The 21,419-nt window shown below is 38.2% G+C and overlaps 2 protein-coding genes across 7 annotated transcripts in view; both read right to left on the bottom strand.

The window, feature by feature from the left end:
* Positions 1 to 2,207: 2,207 nt before the first annotated feature.
* On the bottom strand, positions 2,208 to 8,351 carry ptger1c (prostaglandin E receptor 1c (subtype EP1)). Of its 2 annotated transcripts, XM_046834647.1 has the most exons (4): positions 8,141 to 8,351; positions 7,857 to 8,017; positions 3,795 to 4,724; positions 2,208 to 2,879 (listed from the first exon to the last, which is right to left on the bottom strand). In XM_046834647.1, exons 3-4 carry the CDS (start codon positions 4,671 to 4,673, stop codon positions 2,631 to 2,633), a joined length of 1,128 nt encoding a protein of 375 aa, XP_046690603.1. In that variant the 5' UTR covers positions 4,674 to 4,724; positions 7,857 to 8,017; positions 8,141 to 8,351; the 3' UTR covers positions 2,208 to 2,630. The 2 variants fall into 2 exon arrangements, with proteins under 2 accessions (XP_046690603.1, XP_046690602.1); XM_046834646.1 differs by lacking the exon at positions 7,857 to 8,017.
* A 5,671-nt stretch (positions 8,352 to 14,022) lies between these two features.
* Positions 14,023 to 21,419, bottom strand: part of LOC124375905 (adhesion G protein-coupled receptor E5) — a 50,269-nt gene continuing 42,872 nt past the window's right edge. For all 5 annotated transcript variants that reach the window (XM_046834631.1, XM_046834630.1, XM_046834634.1 and 2 more), the window contains 6 exons: positions 20,391 to 20,608; positions 19,599 to 19,665; positions 19,414 to 19,505; positions 18,585 to 18,753; positions 18,272 to 18,364; positions 14,023 to 15,216 (listed from right to left, as the gene is read on the bottom strand). In XM_046834631.1, the coding sequence (XP_046690587.1) occupies positions 15,175 to 15,216; positions 18,272 to 18,364; positions 18,585 to 18,753; positions 19,414 to 19,505; positions 19,599 to 19,665; positions 20,391 to 20,608 (681 nt within the window). In that variant the 3' untranslated portion in view covers positions 14,023 to 15,174. The remainder of the gene's footprint in view (positions 15,217 to 18,271; positions 18,365 to 18,584; positions 18,754 to 19,413; positions 19,506 to 19,598; positions 19,666 to 20,390; positions 20,609 to 21,419) is intronic.

Below are 21,419 nucleotides of genomic sequence, written 5' to 3'. Positions count from 1 at the left end.
TAGACAATGTGCGTAATGGTTTTAGACAGTTTGATTTTTTTTTTAACATGACGTACATTACAGCACCCCTGGAGATAAACCACCAAGCGCAGGGTTAACCACGATCCAGCACTCTTTGAGATAAACCACCAAGTGTTAAGGACCTTGCTCAAAGGCCCAAGAGTGGCAGCTTGGTGATGCTTGGGCTTGAAACCCCAGGTAGTAACCCATATCCTTCACCACTGAGCTACCACTTTCCAGCTAATGGGTTACGAGAAATCTGACTCAAACTACGTTCAAACATCCAGTCATGATGTTTTTAATTTGTGAACAAATCATTGAATTTCATTCAAGTGTATGAAAGCGCTTACCTCGCTTTATTGCACATGAGCAAAACGTAAGATGCTTCGATCTGCGTTTATTTACTTTCCGGCTCTTCAAAATGTCGTGGCAATGGCTAAAAAAAGTGTCATTGTTTTTCAAAAGCATACGTTTTCACAGTCTACACTGTGACGCAAGAAACTGCGTTTTTAAAATGTATTTACTTTGGAGATGTTTTCAAAAAGCTACGTTTTTGTCGACTGAAAACGCCGTCTCGGTGTGGACGGAAGGCCAAAACAGATATGCGTTTCCAGGCGAAAATGTATTAGTGTGGACATGGACTGAATCGCTGTAAACCACATGACTGCTTTAGTAGCTGTGAGGGAGAACACTATTGGTTGGTTCTAACCACTGAAAGATGACAAGACCTGGTGTTAAGTCTGGACGAAAATTGCAAACCGATTCTGCAACTGGTTTGTGATAGAACCATCATTTGTCAATCATTCGGGTAGGATGTACGTCTCATTGTTTCGCTGAAAGGAAGAGAGGGTGCAGCCATGCTGAGAAGAGAATGTAGCACTTTGGAGATCTGGTAATTTGGTAATATGTAATGATTGATTACGAGCTCACACGTGTCGACTGACGAATTTTAATTGATGCCAATGAACAAAATATAGAGAAACTTTAAAGCCCTTGCAGTTGTCATTTGTAAATTAAGGAAATATTCAAGTCTCTGTATGTTTTGGCGAAACATCACAAACTGGAAATTGTGTATTCGTGACTAAAATGACCAACTTGCGTAAATGAACAACGATCTGCTTAGTTTCTTTACTTGTCCATTAAAAGTTTAATATAGAATCGCACTATAAAGACTTCCACTTTAACATCAATATTCCTGTTGTACTGTATGTGACAATGGTAAACCAGCCAAAGTTCTTGCACCCCACTGAGAAGAAGTTTTTTGGGTAAAAATGCTGTAAATAATAAGTACAAAATTGTATCCCCCAAACTGTGCCTCTTGCACATTTATCCTCTGACCTCGCAAGTAAACAACAAAAAACATAAAAATGACAAATATGATGTTCATTTTTGTGTTTGCTGGAGGTTAACATGCGATTGGTCTATGTTAAGTATCCTTGAGATATCCAGTGAACCGTTAAGGAACCCTTGAACAACCTTTTTTTCTCGTCAAATATCGTTTTTGTAGGAATTTATTTTATTGACAGACATATGACAAATGGCACATTTTCTCTTAGTCATTACACACAATACAAGAAAATCATTGTTTCCAAATTAGTGTTGTTTTATTTAATTTTAGAAAGATATCATGTTTAAATTGGTTGCATTGGTTATTACTTCAATATGCATTATATGGACAAAAGTATTGGGACACGACTTTTCCAGCCATATGTAGTTCTTCTCCAAACTGTTACCACAAAATTAAGTCAAGTCAAGTTTATTTCTATAGTGCTTTTCACAACAGACATTGTCTCAAAGCAGCTTTACAGAAATCAACAGTCAAGGTGAACAATGTGCATTTATCCCTGATGAGCAAGGAAAAACTCCCTTAGATGTAATGAGGAAGAAACCTTGAGAGGAACCAGACTCAAAAGGGGAACCCATCCTCATTTGGGTGACATCAAGAGTTTGATCACAAAATTTGATCCGCACAATTGTATAGGACGTCTTTAGACGAAGTATCATGACATTTTCCCTTCACTTTAACTAGGAGACCCAAACCTGTTTCAGCATAACAACGCCAGAACCAGTGCCATGAAGATATGCTTTACATGGGTTGGGTTGGAAGATCTCCTACTATAGAGCTAGTGAACCCTGTTGACACCTTTGGGATGAATGGGAACGCTGACTGCACCCCAGGCCTCACCTCACCTACATCAGCACCTGATTTTACTAACAGTGGAGCAGAAGAGTGGAGGTTATTATAACAGCAAATGGGGACTCAGTGTGGAATTTGTTGTTCCAAAAGAAGATAGGAATCTTATGGTCAGGTGTCCCAATACTTTTGTCAATATAGAGTAATTAGTTTTGCTCATGGTCCCGACAGGGGTGCCAATCGTTTTTTTAAGTCGATTGTAGTTCAGACAGATGATTCAATAAATCAGCACTAAATATCAGAGCTAATCTTTGGGTTCCAGACCATGTTCACTTTTCTCATGAAGGCATGCATGATGCTTGTAAGATTTGGAAATGAACCAGGCTGTAAGCTGGCACACAGGAACACGATCGGGGTGAATCGCCGTTTTAATGCCACAGTAGCGATTTTAAGAGCCACTTCTGGGCCTTGTGGACATTGTGCGAGCGCAGCAAAGTCAGTGCAAATGGATTTCCTGTCGCTCCGAACTCCCACATGAGTTGCTCTGGGTTAAAATGACCCTGCTGGGCCGAAGCAGACTGCACACTCTCCGCAGCACGGCCCGTCTCAGGAGGATGTACACCCATGGGTCCAGGATCTGGTTCCAGGAGGCCATCCTCAAACCCAGCAGCAGCAGTTGCTCATAATGGGGGTCTGAGTGGGTTTCGCCTCTGTAGAACTGTCTCACTGACATGGAGATGTAAATCTGAGCAAGGGAACAAGAGAAAAAGCCCAATAACATGAACACGTTTTTATTTTTTTGAATTGGCATCTCATTACATTTTTCACACATATTGTGATTATTAGATATCTTATGTTTCAAGTCTCTCTTTTTAATGAGATATATTAAAGGGGCAATTTTTTAATTTTTAACAGCATAGATCATATAGAGAAATATTAAAGAGGCAGTTTGTCATTCTTAAACCTGTTTCTGTGGATATATTTAACACTTTCTCTCTCTCTCTCTCTCTCTCTCTCTCTCTCTCTCTCTCTCTTTTAAAGGGCCAGTTAGTAACTTTTCAGGCTTTTTAAAATGTATTTATATTAGGTGCATTACTGGGGCAGTGTGTGGTTTTTATTATATATAATATATATAATAATTTATTATAAAATATATTTTTTATTATATGCATTAAATATTTATCCCACTCTTTCTTATAGTTTGCAAGTTTTTACTGTGTTTCTAGATGCATTAAAGATCTATTTTTTTCTATAAACAAATTTTATCTAATGTTTTCTATTTGTTCTATTTTTCCATGATGAGTGTTTCTATAATTGTTTTATATGATGCATTAAAGGGGCAGTCTGTAATTTCTTTTTTTTTTTTCTTTCTTTTTTTTTTTTTAAACAGTGCTTTGGTGGTTTTTGTTTTTTTACAAAGTGGATTTGCCTGATTGATGATCACATAACTGTGTAATAGTATACTATATTTTGGGATATTTGCCCCATTTCTTGTCATGCCCATATATGTTTTTTAATAATGTAATTTTTATCTTGAACATTGAAAATATCTCTGTTTCTATCTTGAAAATATGCAACCCATGGGAACTTAGAGGCAGCAGGGGAAACTTTACAAATTTCATACTGCTTCATCAATTTTATATTTATTTGATACACTTACGAGAAAGGGACTCCAGCAGACAGAGGACACAATGGTTATGACCACGAGCTGCACCATCATCTCCACATCCAGTGAATGCACAGGTGATCTAGACGATCTGCGTCTCCTGGAGGCGGTCAGCTTTGCGCTTTGGTTGTTAAACCTGGCTTGCAGCAACGTCATCCCACTCACAGCATTGCACAGTACAGAGACTGTTAAAGCTGACAGGCCCACGCTTGAGAAGGCCAAGGCCAGGCCGGCATCAGCACTCGAGAGAGCGCCATGAACAGGAAGGAAGCACCAGGTACCAGGGAACTGAGGTTCATACGTTCCTATGTTGAGCAAAGGCAGTGCCGCTAGAGTAAAGGCCATGGTGATGAGCAGGAGGACACTGAGGCGGACGTGAGCCGTTGTAGCCATGGCAGAGTGCTGGAGCGGTTGTGTGATGCCCATGCAGCGCTCCACGGCCATGGCGCTTCCCAAAAGGAGAGGAGTCAAGCCGAAAAAGACCATGCAGGCACCAAAGAGTTTACAGAAAGCCTGAGGGGGTTCACTCGGCTCCCTGCTTGCAGCTCGTTGCCTCCTGACTCTTCCGAGGTGCAGGTGCAAGGCTAAAGCGCCGGTGACCAAATGACCCGCCAGGTCACTCAGAAGGAGCGCGGCAGCAAGCAGCAGAAACGGCGTCTTAGCTCGGTGGTGAAAGCGGGCGTACGACGCCAACACGATGGCCAGGCCGATTAAATTAGACAATATCCCGAAGCTCATGGTGAAGTAAGACAACCCAAAGTTTGGTGGGTTGTGAGGAGACGGAGACGTCAAGTTACGATCCTGTTGACCGATGAACGACAGGTTAAAGTCTTGACACGCCGTAGAAATTGTGGAACTAAAGACAAAATCCATTCTGAGTCAATTGAGGATGAAGCTTTGGAGGCCAGGTTGTTAATGCACCACCTGAAAACAAAAGACTGTATGTTTGGTTTTTTTTAGAACAGGTCATTGTGTGCATCACTTCATTACCTCTTACCATCACACTTCATCTCTTCAGCGTAATTATGCTCATCTTCCTTGCAAACGAGTGCAATCATGTTGAAACTAAAAGCTAATTCCCAACCTGTTGCTTGATGAATAGAGCTATTATATCTGTATGCACAACTATTACCTTCTTGTCATACCGCAACCTGCATACAGTAATCTCTTTTAGCCAATAGCCGTGTTCTTCAATTACACATTTTCCACATAGCTAGGCACAGCTTGTCTTTTTTTTTTGTCTTAAAAAAAAAAAAAAAACTTTCTCTGTTCTAGGTGTCAAGCTGCTCCAGGTAATGTCGTAATGTTCTCTGCTCAGCTTGTCACTCTTCACTGATGAGCCATTTGCATTAGATTTTGCCTTCAAAAAGATTCATGGTAGCAATCCCACGCTATTCTGACCGAATAAAACGCCTGACTCTGTCTTTATCTTCGACTCTGTCTTTATCTTCGAAGAGCCGTTTAAATTAAACTCGTATGGGGCACAGTAGGGTGAGGCGTGGAAAAAAAAAAACAGAGAGGAAGAAGAGGATTTTTATAAAATTGAAATGCTGATTTTCTAATATTACTTTTTTTTTTTTTGGCTCTTGTTCAACAGTCCACTCTGAATTGTCCTTTAATCTCCAGTGAACTAAATGAATTTAGACAACTCATTTGTTTTCTCTCTGTCTTGCAGCCCCTTCGTCTTCCTTTTAATCTGTACTATTCTCTCTCTCAATTTGCCATTTAACGGTGATGGAAAAATTGTAAGGGAAGTGAAGGAACAATCATCTGCCCATAGAATATGACCAATTTAAGCAAAAAGATTTAAATATGACTAAAGGGTATGATTTATGGTCTTCTATGACTTTCTGAAATATTTGATAATGTTTCTTTTATGTGAGATCTCATCAGTTATTTACTTCACTTTCTTTTTATTCCACTTAAAAGTGTAGTGATTTTGCAGAAACTTGAGTTTTTACACATATACTATATCATCATACAGCTATCCATGTAAATAAATAAATAAATATATATATATATATATATATATATATATATATATATATATATATATATATATATATATATATATATATATATATATATACACACAGTATTCCCTTTTGGGAAGATTTTCCACTAGATTTTGAAGTGTGCTTGTAGAGATTTGTGTGAGATTCGTTCATCTACAAGGGAGTTAATAAAGCCAGGTACTGATGTATCCCAGCAATGTTGTGCAATGAGTTAGGGTCAAAGCAAAGGGTCAGCACACCTGGAGCACAAAGGGGTTAAGGGCCTTGATCAAAGGCCCAAGAGTGGCAGCTTGGTGATACTGAACCCTCTTGAACCCTCAACCTTCCGATCAGTAACCCAGAGCCTGAACCACTGAGCTACTACTTCACCAGGTGAGGAGGCCTGGTGTGCAGCTAGTGTTCCAATTCATCCCAAAGGTAGGGATAGGATTGAGCTCAGAGCTGTATAACGGAAGATCTTTCACTCCAACCCATGTAAAGTATATCTTCTTGTCATGAACAGGTTTGGGTCTCCTACACTAAAGAAGGGAAGGGAAAATTGAATGATTCCATGTCCAGAGACATAATATACAATTGTGTGTCTCCAAGGTAATAGTTTTGTAAGAACCACATATGGCTGGATATGTAATGTGTCCCAATATGTTTGTTCATATAGTGTGCATGTATGTATTTTATATAAAACAGTCCTGACTTATCGAGCATTAACATCATGAATTTCTTCAGTGGTCAGAGCTACAGGAGCTTGTCTGTTGGATCGGACCACACGGACCAGCCTTTGCTCCCCACGTGCATCAATAAACCTCGGCCGCCCATGACCCTGTCGCCGGTTCACCACTGTTCCTTTCTTGGAGCACTTTTGATAGATACTGACCACAAGCTGCAGTTTTGGAGATGCTCTGACCCAGTCGTCTAGACGTCACTATTTGGCCCTCGTCAAACTCGCTCAAATCCTTACACTCGCCCATTTTTCCTCCTTCTAACATCAAATTTGAGGAAAAAATTTTTACTTGCTGCCTAAAATACCCGCTTACAGGTGCCATGATGAAAAGATGATCAGTGTTATTCACTTCTTCTGTCATAATGTTATGTTTTTTTCCTCTCACTGCGATTTCACTGCCAATTTTTCACTTTTATCTAATACATAAATTGCATGTACGGAGAAACGGGAAACTAATTTTGAAGACTTTGTCACATCAGAAAAATGCACCTGTATCAAGAGCACCGATGTGGAAACTCTTCCAAAAGCCAATTAAAATATGATAAATGAGTAGGAAGCCTAAGGCATAAAATTGGTCAGCCTCTACTTTGAGAAAATCTATGAGTAAATAAATGCAGAACAGACTTCAACTGGAAGTAAATGTAATGAAAAAGAAAGTATCAATTGATCATTTTTTCATCATGCTTTACAGTCACAGTGTCGGTATTACTAAGAGCTCAGGTAAAGTAGGACATAGTTTTGGAATATCAGCTATCAGAAAGTGCTTCGACACTGTCAGACGAACGGAGATATCCCATCAGAGCGATTTTCAGGGGGCTTTCACACTTTTATACACACTGAGATGAGTTATTTTTTTCTCCTGAAATGACAGCATCAGTCTACTTCCCAGCCTCTCCTATCTCTGAACAGTGTCCGAAATGACACAATGCCTGAAAATGAAAGCTCTTCTCCAGGTGAATGCATAATCAGCTTCTGCTTTTTAAACTTGACATACTGTGATATGTGAGAGACTTTTCACTCCTTCCCTCACTCCATGGCCTTGTTGTTGCTTTCTTCTTCATTGTTTTCTCAGACTTTTTTTTTCCTCAGTAGCATATTAAAGAAATCTTCCAGTGTAGAACAGGAAACTGGAGCATTTTTTTCCTCAGGGATGTACTCTGTAGCTGCAGGATGTTTATGTTTATGCAGTAAATAACTTCTTATTTTCTCCTGAGGAAAACACTTGTGTAATTGCCATTGAACTTCACACTCAAATTCTAAAATGCTGATCCTGTTAATTTTTACAAAATAGAAAACAAATCCGATCAGCATGCAGAGATTTACCCGTGTGGCCTTATCTGATGTATGCTGGGGATCGGGTAGAAGCCCCTCCTTGTTCAGTTAAAATGAACTTGATGTGATAATGAAACCCGGAGAGCAACATGCATTCAAGTGAAGACACATCAGCGAGAGATCATAGGCGCATCGATAAACTGGACGTGTTCCTGATGTTATTATAATTATGAGGAAAACAAATCATTAGAAGTTTCTGCATAGTTTTTTTTGTACTTTAAACCATCATTCATGAAGAAATTATAGAAAAAAAAGAATCCTAGTTCCTCACTCACCCAGGTGCTGAGGTCAGTTCCTCAGAGTCCCTCTATCCTGTGTTGCAGCACTGTGGTAATGCTTCAGGCTACAGGTTCTCTCTCTCCCTCTGAGTCTCTATCTCTCTCGCTCTCTCCCTGTGCACTTTCTACTCGCTGATTTGTCCATTTCTTTGATTTTACCCAGTTACCTTCTGTCTCTCTCTCAGTCTCTCTCTTTCTCTCTCTGTCTGACTCCCTCTTATTTTCTCTCCAAGCCCACCTCCTTTGTCATTTCTATGCACCATCCGCATTCCCTCTTTGTCCCTCTCTTTTTTCTCCCTTCTTTATCTACGTCCGTTTTCCAATTCTAAAAAAAATTCTCCCCTTCTCCGCTTGTCTTTACCTAAAACACAGTCTTTCAGGCTGCTTGATTCTCATCTAATGGAAAATCCTAACTACACCATGACTGAAAGTAGCCCTGCATTATTTAAACTATACAGTACCGATTGATCCCTGCACTGCTGATGTTTATTAAGAGGCAAGATTGCTGGATTACATCTTAGAAAACATTGCTAATTTGGAATGGTTTGAAAACCATGAGCTTTTAAGTAACTGTGTAGCACTGTGGTGGTATAAATAAAGAAAAAAACTAAAGAAAAACACAAAATTCAATCAGCTGCTTGGAGAGGGATTTTCATTACCATGACAAAGCCATTCATTTTCTTTCCCTAATCATAGCGATACAAGAATGAGACAAAAGAGATAACAGCAAACCATGAGAAGTTCCTGATTAATCTTCTTTAAAGTCTTTTGAGTTCCTGAGTGGTCAAAATGTAAATTTGTATTAGCGCGCTTGTTGCAATCAAGTGTACTAATAAGAAATTAAGAAGCATCCATGCACATCTTTGGCTCTAAATGAGCCTTGAAGGTAGCGACAGAAACACCGATGGATGAGAGAGAGAGAGACTCGAGTCTCAGATCCGTGATTTGAATCTCACCACAGTTACCAATTTTTCCGAATCGTGTCTCTTATTCTTATGCGCTGACCTCTGACTCGGATAACTCGGAATACTGTGCTTTCTACTCCAATAATCCTCAGTCGATATGCACTCTTGCACGCGCCCTAACAAGTGCACAAACCTTTGTGCTGTTTGCTATGCATGTCATTTCTTTTAGATGCAAAAAGCAATGAAATAGAAAGGAGAAAAATAGGAAGGAGTCCATCTATAATCTGAGAGAAACATCACAGCGAATTTCATCTTTCAATTGCAGTAACACTACAAGCAATTTCTTTTGTAGTTTATACAAGATGCAGTGCTGGAATATTCAACATGTTTCAGTTTTCAGTGTGCAGGTTTGTTAATATGCAACTAGTTTTACTAATATTTGACTCAACTACATTTAATCTGGATCTCTTCAACCAGTCAGTTCAGATCAATTCAATTGTTTTATTTGGTCCATTCATTATAGTTCTATCATTGTTGATACTTGAGTGCAAAACCTAATCATGGCAATTATAATCTTAAACCATTGTAGCAGACTGTTTATATTAATTACAGTCTAAATCTATCTACATGGTTCTTCAGTTTAACCCTCCACAGTGACCTCATGGATCTGTTCATGTGGATCTTCAGCAGCAGTGAGAGGTCTCCAGAAACTTGAGTAAAGTAAATAAATTACGAATATAACATTTTAATTCATAAGCTTATCCAAGTTTAACCGTTATGAGAGAGCCAGAGGTGACGGCGGTGAGGAAATGCTCCCAAAACTACATGAGGAAGAATCTTTGAGATATTCATTCATTATAGTTACATCATACTAAGTTATCAGCTGGATCTTTTGAATTTAAATCATGCTCCAGAGGAGCAACACTTTCAATCAGTCCTTCTGGAAAAAAATGGAAACCGTAACTGTGAAAACCTTTTGGGTCTCAACTGGTAATTAGTTGCCTTCTATTGTTGCAATCTGTCGTGGATGTCATTAAGGACCAATAAAACAAATTTGGCAACTTTAGATCAGATGGTGTATCTACTAGATACCACTAGGGACCATTTAATGTTAATTGAGCATCCAGATTCCAAAAAGTTTCTAGTTTGATGATAATAACAAAAAAAATTTGTCAGTAAACATGCAAAGGAACTAAAAACTAATACTAGTACTAAATGAATAATAAAGTATATATTGAAATAGCAGGAAATTTAATGCATAACACTTTTCACTATTGATTTGACCACAATATTCACAATCCACAATCATAAACAAATCTGCTGATGTAACACAGTCCTGCTTTGGTTCTCCAGTTTCTACTCACATCAGTCTCAGTCTGAACATGTCCTTCCAGATTCCAGATGAAGTTTTCATGAATTTTCTCCAATTAATTTAAATGTATGTGGGTTTTAACGAGCAAAGACAATATGGCTGATTGGTTACAGTTCCAGGGTCTTAGGTTTGATTTTTAAGTTTGTTTTTTGACTCTAAAATCACTAAACCATGAGAAGAATGAATGAATGATGAGTCAATGAAGAACATGATATGCTTGATTTTTGTACTTACTTTTTTACTTTCTTATTGGCTTTGGCAGCTAATAAATAACTGCTATAAGATGGATGTCAAAAGTAGCTTATAAGACAGATGTCAGACTTTAAATGAAATAATTTAGAACTGAAGGACAGAAGGATATTGCAGATATGTATGTTTAACTTCAGCTTGGCACAAAGTCTGTGCTCTTAGAATGCACAAGAGGACATAATTGTTATTAACGGTGCCATGACTGCAGATGAATCACCGAGCGCCTATACATAATTGCCGTTAAAGGCCAACCCGGTGCCCCACTCCACTGCACTGTGAAATTAAATGTTTTGCTGGTCTCTATTACACCTGACCCAAAGCATCTGCTAATGATAGAATCCTTCGTGAAGTGACAGAGGTTGCATTTCTTGGATGCAAGAGTCATCATTGAGATTTTTGTATGCAGGGTAGTTCCTGCCCTCACACTGAAGGTGAAAACTGACTGGTGTTTGCTATAAAGAAAATGAAGTAAACATCTAACATCTGTTTCATAAAAGGAACTTGGAAAGTCCTACATTTGTGTCCTACAAACAGATTTCAGTATTTAATATTGAGAGCAAGAGCACCCAAGAAGCTGACTTTAACTAAATTAATCTCACATTATCCAAACTGGATTGCAGTTTCTGTTTGAGAGAAAGAAGCCATTTGTCACTCTAGAAGATATGAAGAATCAGATGTCTGCATCATCACCGGATGGAGGAAATCTTTATGTCTGGAAGAGCACAGCACACAGCAAAACATTTTCAAACAACAGTCATGTTACTAAACTATTTTATTTCACAAGTAACCAGTTTATGCCAAAGGTAAAGGTGATTTTTAGGCTTGTCACATGTTCTTTACAGCACAATGAAAATCTCTTTTTTGCATATCTCAGTGATGTTTGGAGCTGTTATAACAAAAGTGGCAGCTTGGTGATACCAGGGCTTAAACTCCCAACCTTCTGATCAGTAACTCAAAGCCGTAACCACAGAGCTTAAACCTCACAAGCCATATATTAAAGTACAATGTGTACAACTCTTGATAGTACAGTTGTCAAGGCTGGGGCTTGAAACAGGGTTGATTACAGGAGCTCCAGCAGTCTCCCGCAGTGAGGTGTGTAAACCCACAAGTGACTATTATTTTTTTTTAAGTACTAAAAAGTACAAAAACTGAAGCGCAAATAAATATAAGTCCACATACAAAAGTAAAAATTAAAGAAAACATTTTAAAGTCTTCCTCTGAGGAGGGGGGTTTACAAAATTCAGGAAGCCAAACTTGGGAAAACAGTCACCACAAAATCAACGAACAAGCAAGAAACAAGGCAAGTGGAACTTAAATATACACAGGACAAACAGGACTCAGGTGGAAACAATAAAAACGAATTAGGCATTCGGGAACAAAATGGCGACATCTGGTGGTAAAAAGGAAATACTATTAAAAAATTAAAAACCCTAGCTATAACCGGCCCAGATCCTGAAAACACTATCACAGTCACAGTATAAACAGCCCACTCATTAAATCGTTTCCATATTATATAATTTCTTAACTTCCATGCAAACAAACTTATATGGAATATTGTTTAGAAACAGTTTTTCCAAGGTGTGAGTGTCCCAGCAAACTCTAGTTTGACCAGTCAATGTATATAGATGCAAAGAAAACTCAGAGAGCTCCATTTACATTTACAGCATTCAGCAGATGTTCTTATTCGGCGGGTCCAGATTTATGGATTTGAACTCATAAAGTCCAACTTCCCAAAGCTAGTAAAAAGATTTGCAAGACCGTATTTCTGAATTAGTTCTAGAACAATATCCTTCGGTCCCTTCATTTCCCTTCGCTTGTTTTGTAACCACAAGATTTGAGAAACTAGTCAATGAGACAACAATGAACAAGCAAAGACAAATGAGGTCATCTGAAATTGGCATGCAACAGAACAATGCTCTTGAGCATGCATACATCAGAATCTATCAATTGACCTACGAATGGTTGTGAAAGAAAGGATCAAGGTGGCGAGAATGTAATTGTCAGTGGATAATTAAGTCTGTCCTGCACTCATCCCCAGACTCAAAATCTGTTTATACTCAACATCCTTTTAACGCTATTGATACTGTTTGTAATGATTCTTCTTCACCACAATTCTATTTTCCTTCACCTCTGTCTCCTGTTTTGCTGGATATTAATTTTATGGACTTCAGTGAATCTGCAGTATCGTTTGTTAAAAGCTATAATAATAACAATATAATATAATAAAAACATTTTATCTTGAGCCTGAATCGGTCGCTGCTTCTGAGCTTCATTAGTGATGTGCTCCCTCAGGATAAAAAAGGTGTTTTTTTCTCTGTGTATCTCATTAAATATATCTTTTAAAAGCAATCATATGAAGTCAAACCTTATTTGGTTCCTTTTAATTTCAATACGTCCCAGCTGGTCCTTCCTGAAACACACGGACACAGTGTACTAATAAACTTTTCATAATTATGTTCTGTACATGAGTATTTCCCCTTTATACCACAGTGCATTCTCATCAGGTTCTTGCTTCAGAAAGTGTAAATCACAATTATCATGCACTGCTTATTTAATACCAACATACAAGGGAAGTTGTATGGTGGAGGCTGATCTGTTTTACTATACAGATAAAAAAACATTTTTTGAAAGAAACTTTTAATGTTCATATGCTGATATTTTCTTTGTGGAAACGATTAACAGAAAAATACAATTGAGTCACAGATTTTAAAGGAAATGATAAATTTTATTTACATTTGCGGCATTTGGCAGACGCCCTTATCCAGAGCGACTTACAACTGAGCAGGGGAGGGCTTTTGCTCAAGGGCCAAGCAGTGGCAGCTTGGTGGTGGTGGTGGGATTTGAACCTGTGATCTTCTGACCCAAAGCCCAATGCCTTAACCACTGAGCTACCACCTCCCTTAATAGCATTTGGATTTCAACTTACTATTATGGTTAGGATCTATACATCCAATTTAAAGGAGAGCAGAATAGACCAAAATGTACCTGACAAAAATGCAGCTAAGCTCCTGTCCTAACATACACAATATGGACAAAAATATTAGGACTTATGTGGTCGTTCCCCAAACTGTACAAAGTTGAAGACACAATCGTATAGGATGTATTTGGATGCGGTGGTGGTACATTTTCCCTTTAGTTGAACAAGACGACCAAAACCTGTTCCAGCATGACGAGGCCCATGGACCGAAAGCCACCTCTAAAAGATTGTTTTACATGATTTGAACCGGACGATCTCCTGCTATAGAGCCCTGATTTCATCCCTGCTGAACATCTTTGGGATGATTTGGAGAACTGGCTGCACTTCAGGCCTCCTCACATCACCTACATCAGTACCTGACTTTACTAACACCCCTGTGGCTGAATGAATCTCATACAAATCTCCACAAGCACACAAAATGGAACATCTTCCCAGAACAGTAGAGGCTATAACAGCATATTATAACAGCAAATCAGGACTGAATGTGGAATGGGATATTCAAAGAGCACATACAAATATTAACCTTAGGTGTCCATAATCTTTTGTCTATATAGTTTACAACATTTTGCCACTTTGCCATAAAAAACTAGCATAACACAAGATTTGTAATACAACAATATTATATATTTCTATTGTCATTCTCGTATATAATGTAAATAATACATTATATACGAGAATGACAATAGAAAATAAATCTTTGACAGAAAGAAAGGATTTTTGTTTACAATGCTTTTCTGAGCATTATAACACTGCATAAAAATATACATTTAAAAAAACTTTCAAATAATTAAAGCTCAGCATTATATATTATAAAATTATTTCAAATAAAAAAATGTGTACATCATATTTAAAAGACATGAAGCCACTTATAAATACATTCGATAAGGGTTTTTCACTGGCCTGCATCCACCCTTCCAATTTAAAAGATTGGGAAAAAAATCAAATAAATAATATTAATATTAATGTCTTATAATGAAGCTGATCAGTCACTGCTCCTGAGGTTTATTGGTGATGTTCTCTCTCAGGAGAGGTGATGTTTTTCTTTGTGTATCTCACTATAGATGTGGTTGAGAAGCAACCATATAAGATCAAGCTTTATTTGGTTCGTTCTAATTTACGCCCCGTTCCCAGTCGGTCCTTCCTGCGGCACGCACACTCGGCATACTGATGAATTTTTTCATCACGGTATCTATGGTTGAGTGCTCCATTCCTGTGATTTATTGTCAAATTCTGATTGGGTGGAAGTTCTTGAATGATGAGCTACCACTTCCACTGAACATCACATAAATTACAGTATAATTCAACGCCATACTCAACATGGATTTGTATGTACAAGGTCATGAAACAGCAGCATCGCTGACACACAACACACATGCACACACACACACAACACACACAGAATCAATAAGCAGCTAATCCACCAGGTGAGCTTATGTTGGATGTGAGGATCATCATAGGAAAGTCAGTGAGGGTGCAGACAAGGTCACTTTGCATTTGGAAAAAAGCATGGCCCGCGGCTGTGTGCGCTTCAGATCCGGGCCTCTCCTGTGTTCTGAATGCTTTTGGACACCTGTGGAGCCAAAAAGTCAGAGTTTATTAATCATTTAGACAGGAACAGACACTTTTCCATTCATGTCATCTCATTCAAAGCGTTCGGATGATCATTATCTCAACCTGGGCCTGTAATAAAGCGTCTGTCGGTGCTGAGAAATTGTTCTTTCCCCGAATATCATCTAAAAATCCACTTTGACTGCACCGTCACTGTCGGAGACCAGAGTGCGATTAAGGATCTGTCTCAATGTCTCAATAATGCTGTCAAACCCGGCATTACATTCAATCATTTCAATCGATAGCTAGACCGGGAAATGAATTAGGGATTTACAGCAAACTTTCACACATTACCTTCCAATACAGGCTATTTTAGTAGAGTCGCTTTACATATCAGTCCTGGCGTTGAAGCTAATATCTGTATCAACTCCACTGGAGCTAAACCAATATTTTATCATCCTGTGGATAATGTCTTCTTTATTTTTTACCTCTCCATGAGCCTACATTACAAATTCAATATAAGAGTCATATAGAGTCGTTCTTATTCTCTATGGTGAGCTTTACATGCTCCTGAGGTAGCAGTGATCCTGTTTTATTCTACTTTTCAGATCTTCTGGATGGAGTTCTGGATGGAGACCATTCACTGCTGCTGTGGATTTTTCCACATGAACTGTCTAAAGATCCATAAGGTCACTGTGGAGGGTTAAACTCAAGAACTGTAAAGGTGGATTTGCAATGGTTTAGGATCACATTTGCTATAAACAGTTTTGTATTGAAGTCTCCATCAGTGAAGTGAAGTGAAGTTTATTTCTTGAAGTGGACTTTTCACGGCTGACATTGTCTCAAAGCAGCTTTTCAGAATTTAACAATTAAGGTGAATGGTGTGTATTTATCCCTGATGTGCAGCCGTGGCGACTGTGGCAAGAAAAAACTCCCTTAGATGTTATGAGGAAGAAACCTTGAGAGGGACCAGACTCAAAAGGGAAACCCATCCTCATTTGGGTGACATCAAGAGTGTGGTTATAGTCTTTAATCAATACAGAACACTGGAGAGAGAGAACTAACATGAGTACTGGAGTGTGTGAATATGAGTGATGTTCTTTCTACAGTCTTATACAGTCATTTGTGGTTATAAAACTAGGAGCTACTGAGCAACTTATAAAATAGCTGAACAGTGGGTAACCTCAACAATAATGGAATTATAATGAATTGGCATTTGGTGTCACCCAGGGGTGCTACTGCACATGTGCTGAGGGGTATGCAAGATCATGGTTGGCTTCCAAAAAAAAGAGAATAAATATACAAGAATAAATACACTATACGCAATGGTGCGGTGTCAATGTGCACTGCATATACTGCTGACATGTTTAATTCATATATGTATATGTACATATATATACACATTTTTTCTAGTGTGTGTGTGTGTGTGTGTGTGTGTGTGTGTGTGTGTGTGTGTGTGTGTGTATATATACAGTACAGACCAAACGTTTGGACACACCTTCTCATTCAAAGAGTTTTCTTTATTTTCATGACTATGAAAATTGTAGAGTCACACTAAAGACATCAAGGGCTATTTGACCAAGAAGGAGAGTGATGGGGTGCTGCGCCAGATGACCTGGCCTCCACAGTCACCGGACCTGAACCCAATCGAGATGGTTTAGGGGTGAGCTGGAAAGCAGAGTGAAGGCAAAAGGGCCAACAAGTGCCAAGAATCTCTCGGGGAACTCCTTCAAGACTGTTGGAAGACCATTTCAGGTGACTACCTCTTGAAGCTCATCAAGAGAATGCCAAGAGTGTGCAAAGCAGTAATCAAAGCAAAAGGTGGCTACTTTGAAGAACCTAGAATATGACATTTTTCAGTTGTTTCACACTTTTTTGTTATGTATATAATTCCATATATAATTCCACATGTGTTCATTCATAGTTTTGATGCCTTCAGTGTGAATCTACAATTTTCATAGTCATGAAAATAAAGAAAACTCTTTGAATGAGAAGGTGTGTCCAAACTTTTGGTCTGTACTGTACATATATATATATATAAAATCTTTAATTATTATTATTCTTTACCTTTTCATACTTTATAGACAGATTATATTTTAATATACATGTATATTTTATTGTATTTATTTTTACGTTACTTTAACTTTTACATTTTACGAATGTAAAATTTGATATGAAAATGAAATTTCTATAAATGTGTATGTGACAAATATATTTATTTTATTTTAATTTAATTTGAACTACCCCATTTTTCCTTCTCTGGTGTTACCCACATTAGAATGGATTTACTTTTAAGTCTGGTTCCTCTCAAGGTTTCTTCTCAATAGGGATGAATGTATAAGGGATTTTAAATGATGCTAAACTGTATATTTGTAACTAATTTATTTCTGAATTTAAATTAAGTTACTTTGCATTAAACCTTTTAAGGTGCTGAGGCTTCATATATTTGAATGCATGCACAGTATAGGGATGGAAATAGTTGGAGAAGGATTATTTCAAATGTAGCCCTAAAAATTATATTCAATATTCGATCTATTGAATAAATGAATAAATAAATAAATAAATAAATAAATAAATACCCATTGCACCATCCGGAGTTTTTTTCATTTGGTGTTGAGGAAAAGCAGAATAAAGCAGAATAGCTGTGGTCACACGCCAAGTTTGTTTTGTGTTGCATGGATCACATGATGGGTCACAAGACTAAGTCACGGGATTGCGTTACAGGATTAGGTAATAGGACTGCATCACATGACTGCAGCGCAAGTCTTATTTAATTAAAATGTTATTAAAATAAAACTAGCTTTATTTTCGTCTTGATGGAACTATAAAACTTTGACTTCAGTTTCTTTCCTAAGTATTGAACATAAAGTGTTAGATTTGTTGCTGTGGGTCGCCTGAGATGTTCTACAATGTTGTTTGTTTTGTCTTAAAAAGTCGCTCACTACAGGTTACAATGATGTATATCGTCCACTTGTGTTTTCAAAAAGCTACCTCAGTATGGACAAAAGACCAACACGTAGAGAAATAAAGGTGTGTTTGTAAATGAATGTGGATGTAGACTGAGAGGGAGTGTATACCTGAGATTTGCTGGACTGGTTTGTGCTGAACTCTGAGTAAGAACTCTTCTGCATAGTCAGACAGGTCAAGAATCGGATGTACTCATCTCTCACCTAATGAAGGAAAAAATGGAGAGTTGTTAGTGGCATGATGAGGCCGTTGGATATAATGTGTATGTGTAAGTAACATCTATGTGTAAGTCTAGAGACTGTTTTGAGACCCAAATAGCTCATTGGTTGCTGAAACCACATTCATCTGCTTCATAACACTTTATCTAAATCTGATTTTAAAGATTTTTTTGGCCGTGTGCACTCTTAAAAGAATAAGACCCACCTGTTTTGAAAACAGGCAGTGCATGATGAACATCAGCACCCCCTGAAAACTGTTGAGGATTGTGAAGAGGTAAGACATGACCAGCATCTCTTCATTGAACTGAAAACAGCCAAATATCCACATGATCCCCAGCACACACAGCTGAGCGATGGCAGTGATCGTAAATGTCCTGTAGGGGGCAACAAATATTTACAGTGTATATTTATATCAGTTAAAATGATCTGAAATCAACAATTTTTTGCTCCCAAGCAAACAGTTTTGAGAAAAAGTTGCTGTTCTGTATGGAGGGGGTGGGAGTGGGGGTGGGGCATACTCTCTTTTGTCTGTCAATCAAAGTAACTTTAGCCAATTGTTAGCTCAAGTATTCAAAAGAGGGCAGAAAACACTCTCTTACATCTGAGTGTTATGCTGTACAATAGATATTTGACAAAGTACTCCATTTCTATACTCAAGTAAAACCACCTATAAAGCTCCCTGAGAAGACATAAAAGAGGAAAGAGAGAGCACAAGAGAGAGAGAGAGAGAGAGAGAGAGAGAGAGAGAGAGAGAGAGAGAGAGACTCATCCCATATACACTGCAACACAGTCAAATTCTTCCTTTACATATCCAAGCTTGTTAGAAAACTAGGGTCAGAGTGCAAGTTTAGCCATAATCCAGTGCTCCTGGAACGGAGAAAGTTAAGGGCCATGTTCAACGGCTCAGCAATATCAGCTTGGCATTGCTCTGGCTTGAACCTCTGACATCAGTAACTCAAACCCTCAACCACTATGCTACCACTTCCCTATCATATCTTATGAACTTTTTGCACTGTGACTAAAATAAATCTTACTTGATTTTTCTGAGGTTGCTTAAGTCAGGGTTGAGGGAGTTGAATTTCTGCGCCAGCTTCATTACCGTTATAATAAAGAAGATTGCATTGACCTGGCAAGGATGGAGAAAAAAATAATAATGAGATCTCACTGAGGAGACAAAAATGTCAAACATACAGTCAATACCTGTAGTTTCAGTACCTACCACAATGATGGTGCAAACAGGACCGAAGAAGCTCCACATGAAATCGTTTTCCAGACTGAGCCAGCAGCTATACAACAAATAATGCAACATCAGCAATTGTATTCCTTTTTTATACTATTAAAGAAATACTGCAGCTGTAGTGTACATGTCATCACAGGCAAGAATTCACACATTCAGAGGATAAACATCTTAGAGATTTTGCTACATGTTTCATGTATGTATCATGGTATAATATCCTTACAGGGAAGTTATAATGGCTACTTTCACTCTAGTTTTCATAAATTCCACCACAGACACCATAAACCACATTTAGTTCCTCCAGTGTTAGAAAGTGGCCGTCTGGGTGGGAGGGGCACACTCTCTCTTCCCTGTCAATCAAAGTGACTTTAGCCAATTGTGACCATTTGTGAGCTCAAGTATTCAAAAGAAGGCAGAAAGCAAAAATCTCTGGCCTAAATATGGCTCCAGTAGAAGTAAAACTTCTCCTCTGACATTTCTATTGGAGCAGGAGTACAAAAGTTCTCGCTTTTGAATGGACATTAGTATAAAAAGTAATGTATGAGAACTTTATATGAATAATGAATGAAGATCAGTTACCCTTGGTGGGCTTTACCCTCCCTAGTAGTCAGTATAATCGAGGTGAACTGGCTTGTGGATATGAAAAAAGCAAATGCAAAAATTGGGGGGTGAAATATTTTGGATACTATCTCTGACCCATCTTGTCTGTGGTACACATACATGAACAATAGATATGTTTAGATCTATGTATAAAGATTATAAGATGACACTCACTAGCGCGGTGTGCCGTATCCTCTGTAATTGACACTGGCTGATATGATAACAATAAGGGCAGGAATTCCGTATCCGGCAGCCATCATGTATCCTCGACTCAGAGTGGTGTTGAATACCAGCACCACCATGCGGAAAAGCTGCACGCCCTCCAGACACATCCAGCAAAACACAGACAAGAAGAAGAAGTGCAACAGACCTGCTACCACCCCGCATCCCACCTGGAGGAGGAGAAAAGTGAAACCCTCAGAGGAATTTACTCATACGGGAGATGAGTTTATTTTGAGGGAATCTGTTTCAGAGGAGTTTGTAAAATGATTTGTGCTGCAGTGAATGGATTAGAGATCAATACAAATTTAAAGAGTCTGGACTGTGTCCCAAATAGCACAACGCTCATCTTCTGCTTCATTATATTATTTGTTATCTAGAATAAAACCCTCCCCTTTGTTGTCTGTTGTGTTTTTACTTGAAAATCTATTTTATGCTCTCCTTTGTTTATTCTCTAACCTGTGCATTTTGTTCTTATTTTTTTAGTCTGATTTCTTTCAAGCCTACAGTTTTAAAGAATCTGCTGTGCCTCCTCACCTCACCTACAACAGTACCTGCCTTTACTAACACCCTTGTGGCTGAATGAATCTCATACAAATCTCGCAAAATCTAGTGGAACATCTTCCCAGAAGAGTGCAGGTTATTATAACAGCAAATGAAGACAAAATGAGGAATACGATGTTCAGAAAGGAGACACTAATCTTATGGTCAGGTGTCCACAAAGGTTTGTCCTTATAGTGTAGATATTATATTCCTCTTATATTCTGTATCCAAAGGTTTGATACATGCATATGTTAAGATATTAAAACAGTGCAAATGATATCAGCTAAATTAATTTACGTACTGTAAAATACGCCTTTGAGCAAATGTTGTTTTTTTATTTTTTATTCTAAAACAGAATTTGTTCTGTCAAAATAAATTTTTTGGTCCGGTTCACATTTTTTTCACGTTTTATTAAATTTAAATCTCGGCTAAATACACTCG

This window comes from Silurus meridionalis, chromosome 22, assembly GCF_014805685.1.
Source record: "Silurus meridionalis isolate SWU-2019-XX chromosome 22, ASM1480568v1, whole genome shotgun sequence".
Lineage (NCBI taxonomy): Eukaryota > Metazoa > Chordata > Actinopteri > Siluriformes > Siluridae > Silurus > Silurus meridionalis.
This window is presented reverse-complemented; position numbering and strand designations above follow the sequence as displayed.

Excerpts from the sequence above, each read along its gene's own strand:
- ptger1c (XM_046834647.1), bottom strand. The coding sequence starts at position 4,673 with ATGGATTTTGTCTTTAGTTCCACAATTTCTACGGCGTGTCAAGACTTT. Across the intron at positions 2,880-3,794 it reads TCTGCTGGAGTCCCTTTCTC|ATTTACATCTCCATGTCAGT; the intron begins GTAAGTGTATCA and ends TCCCTTGCTCAG.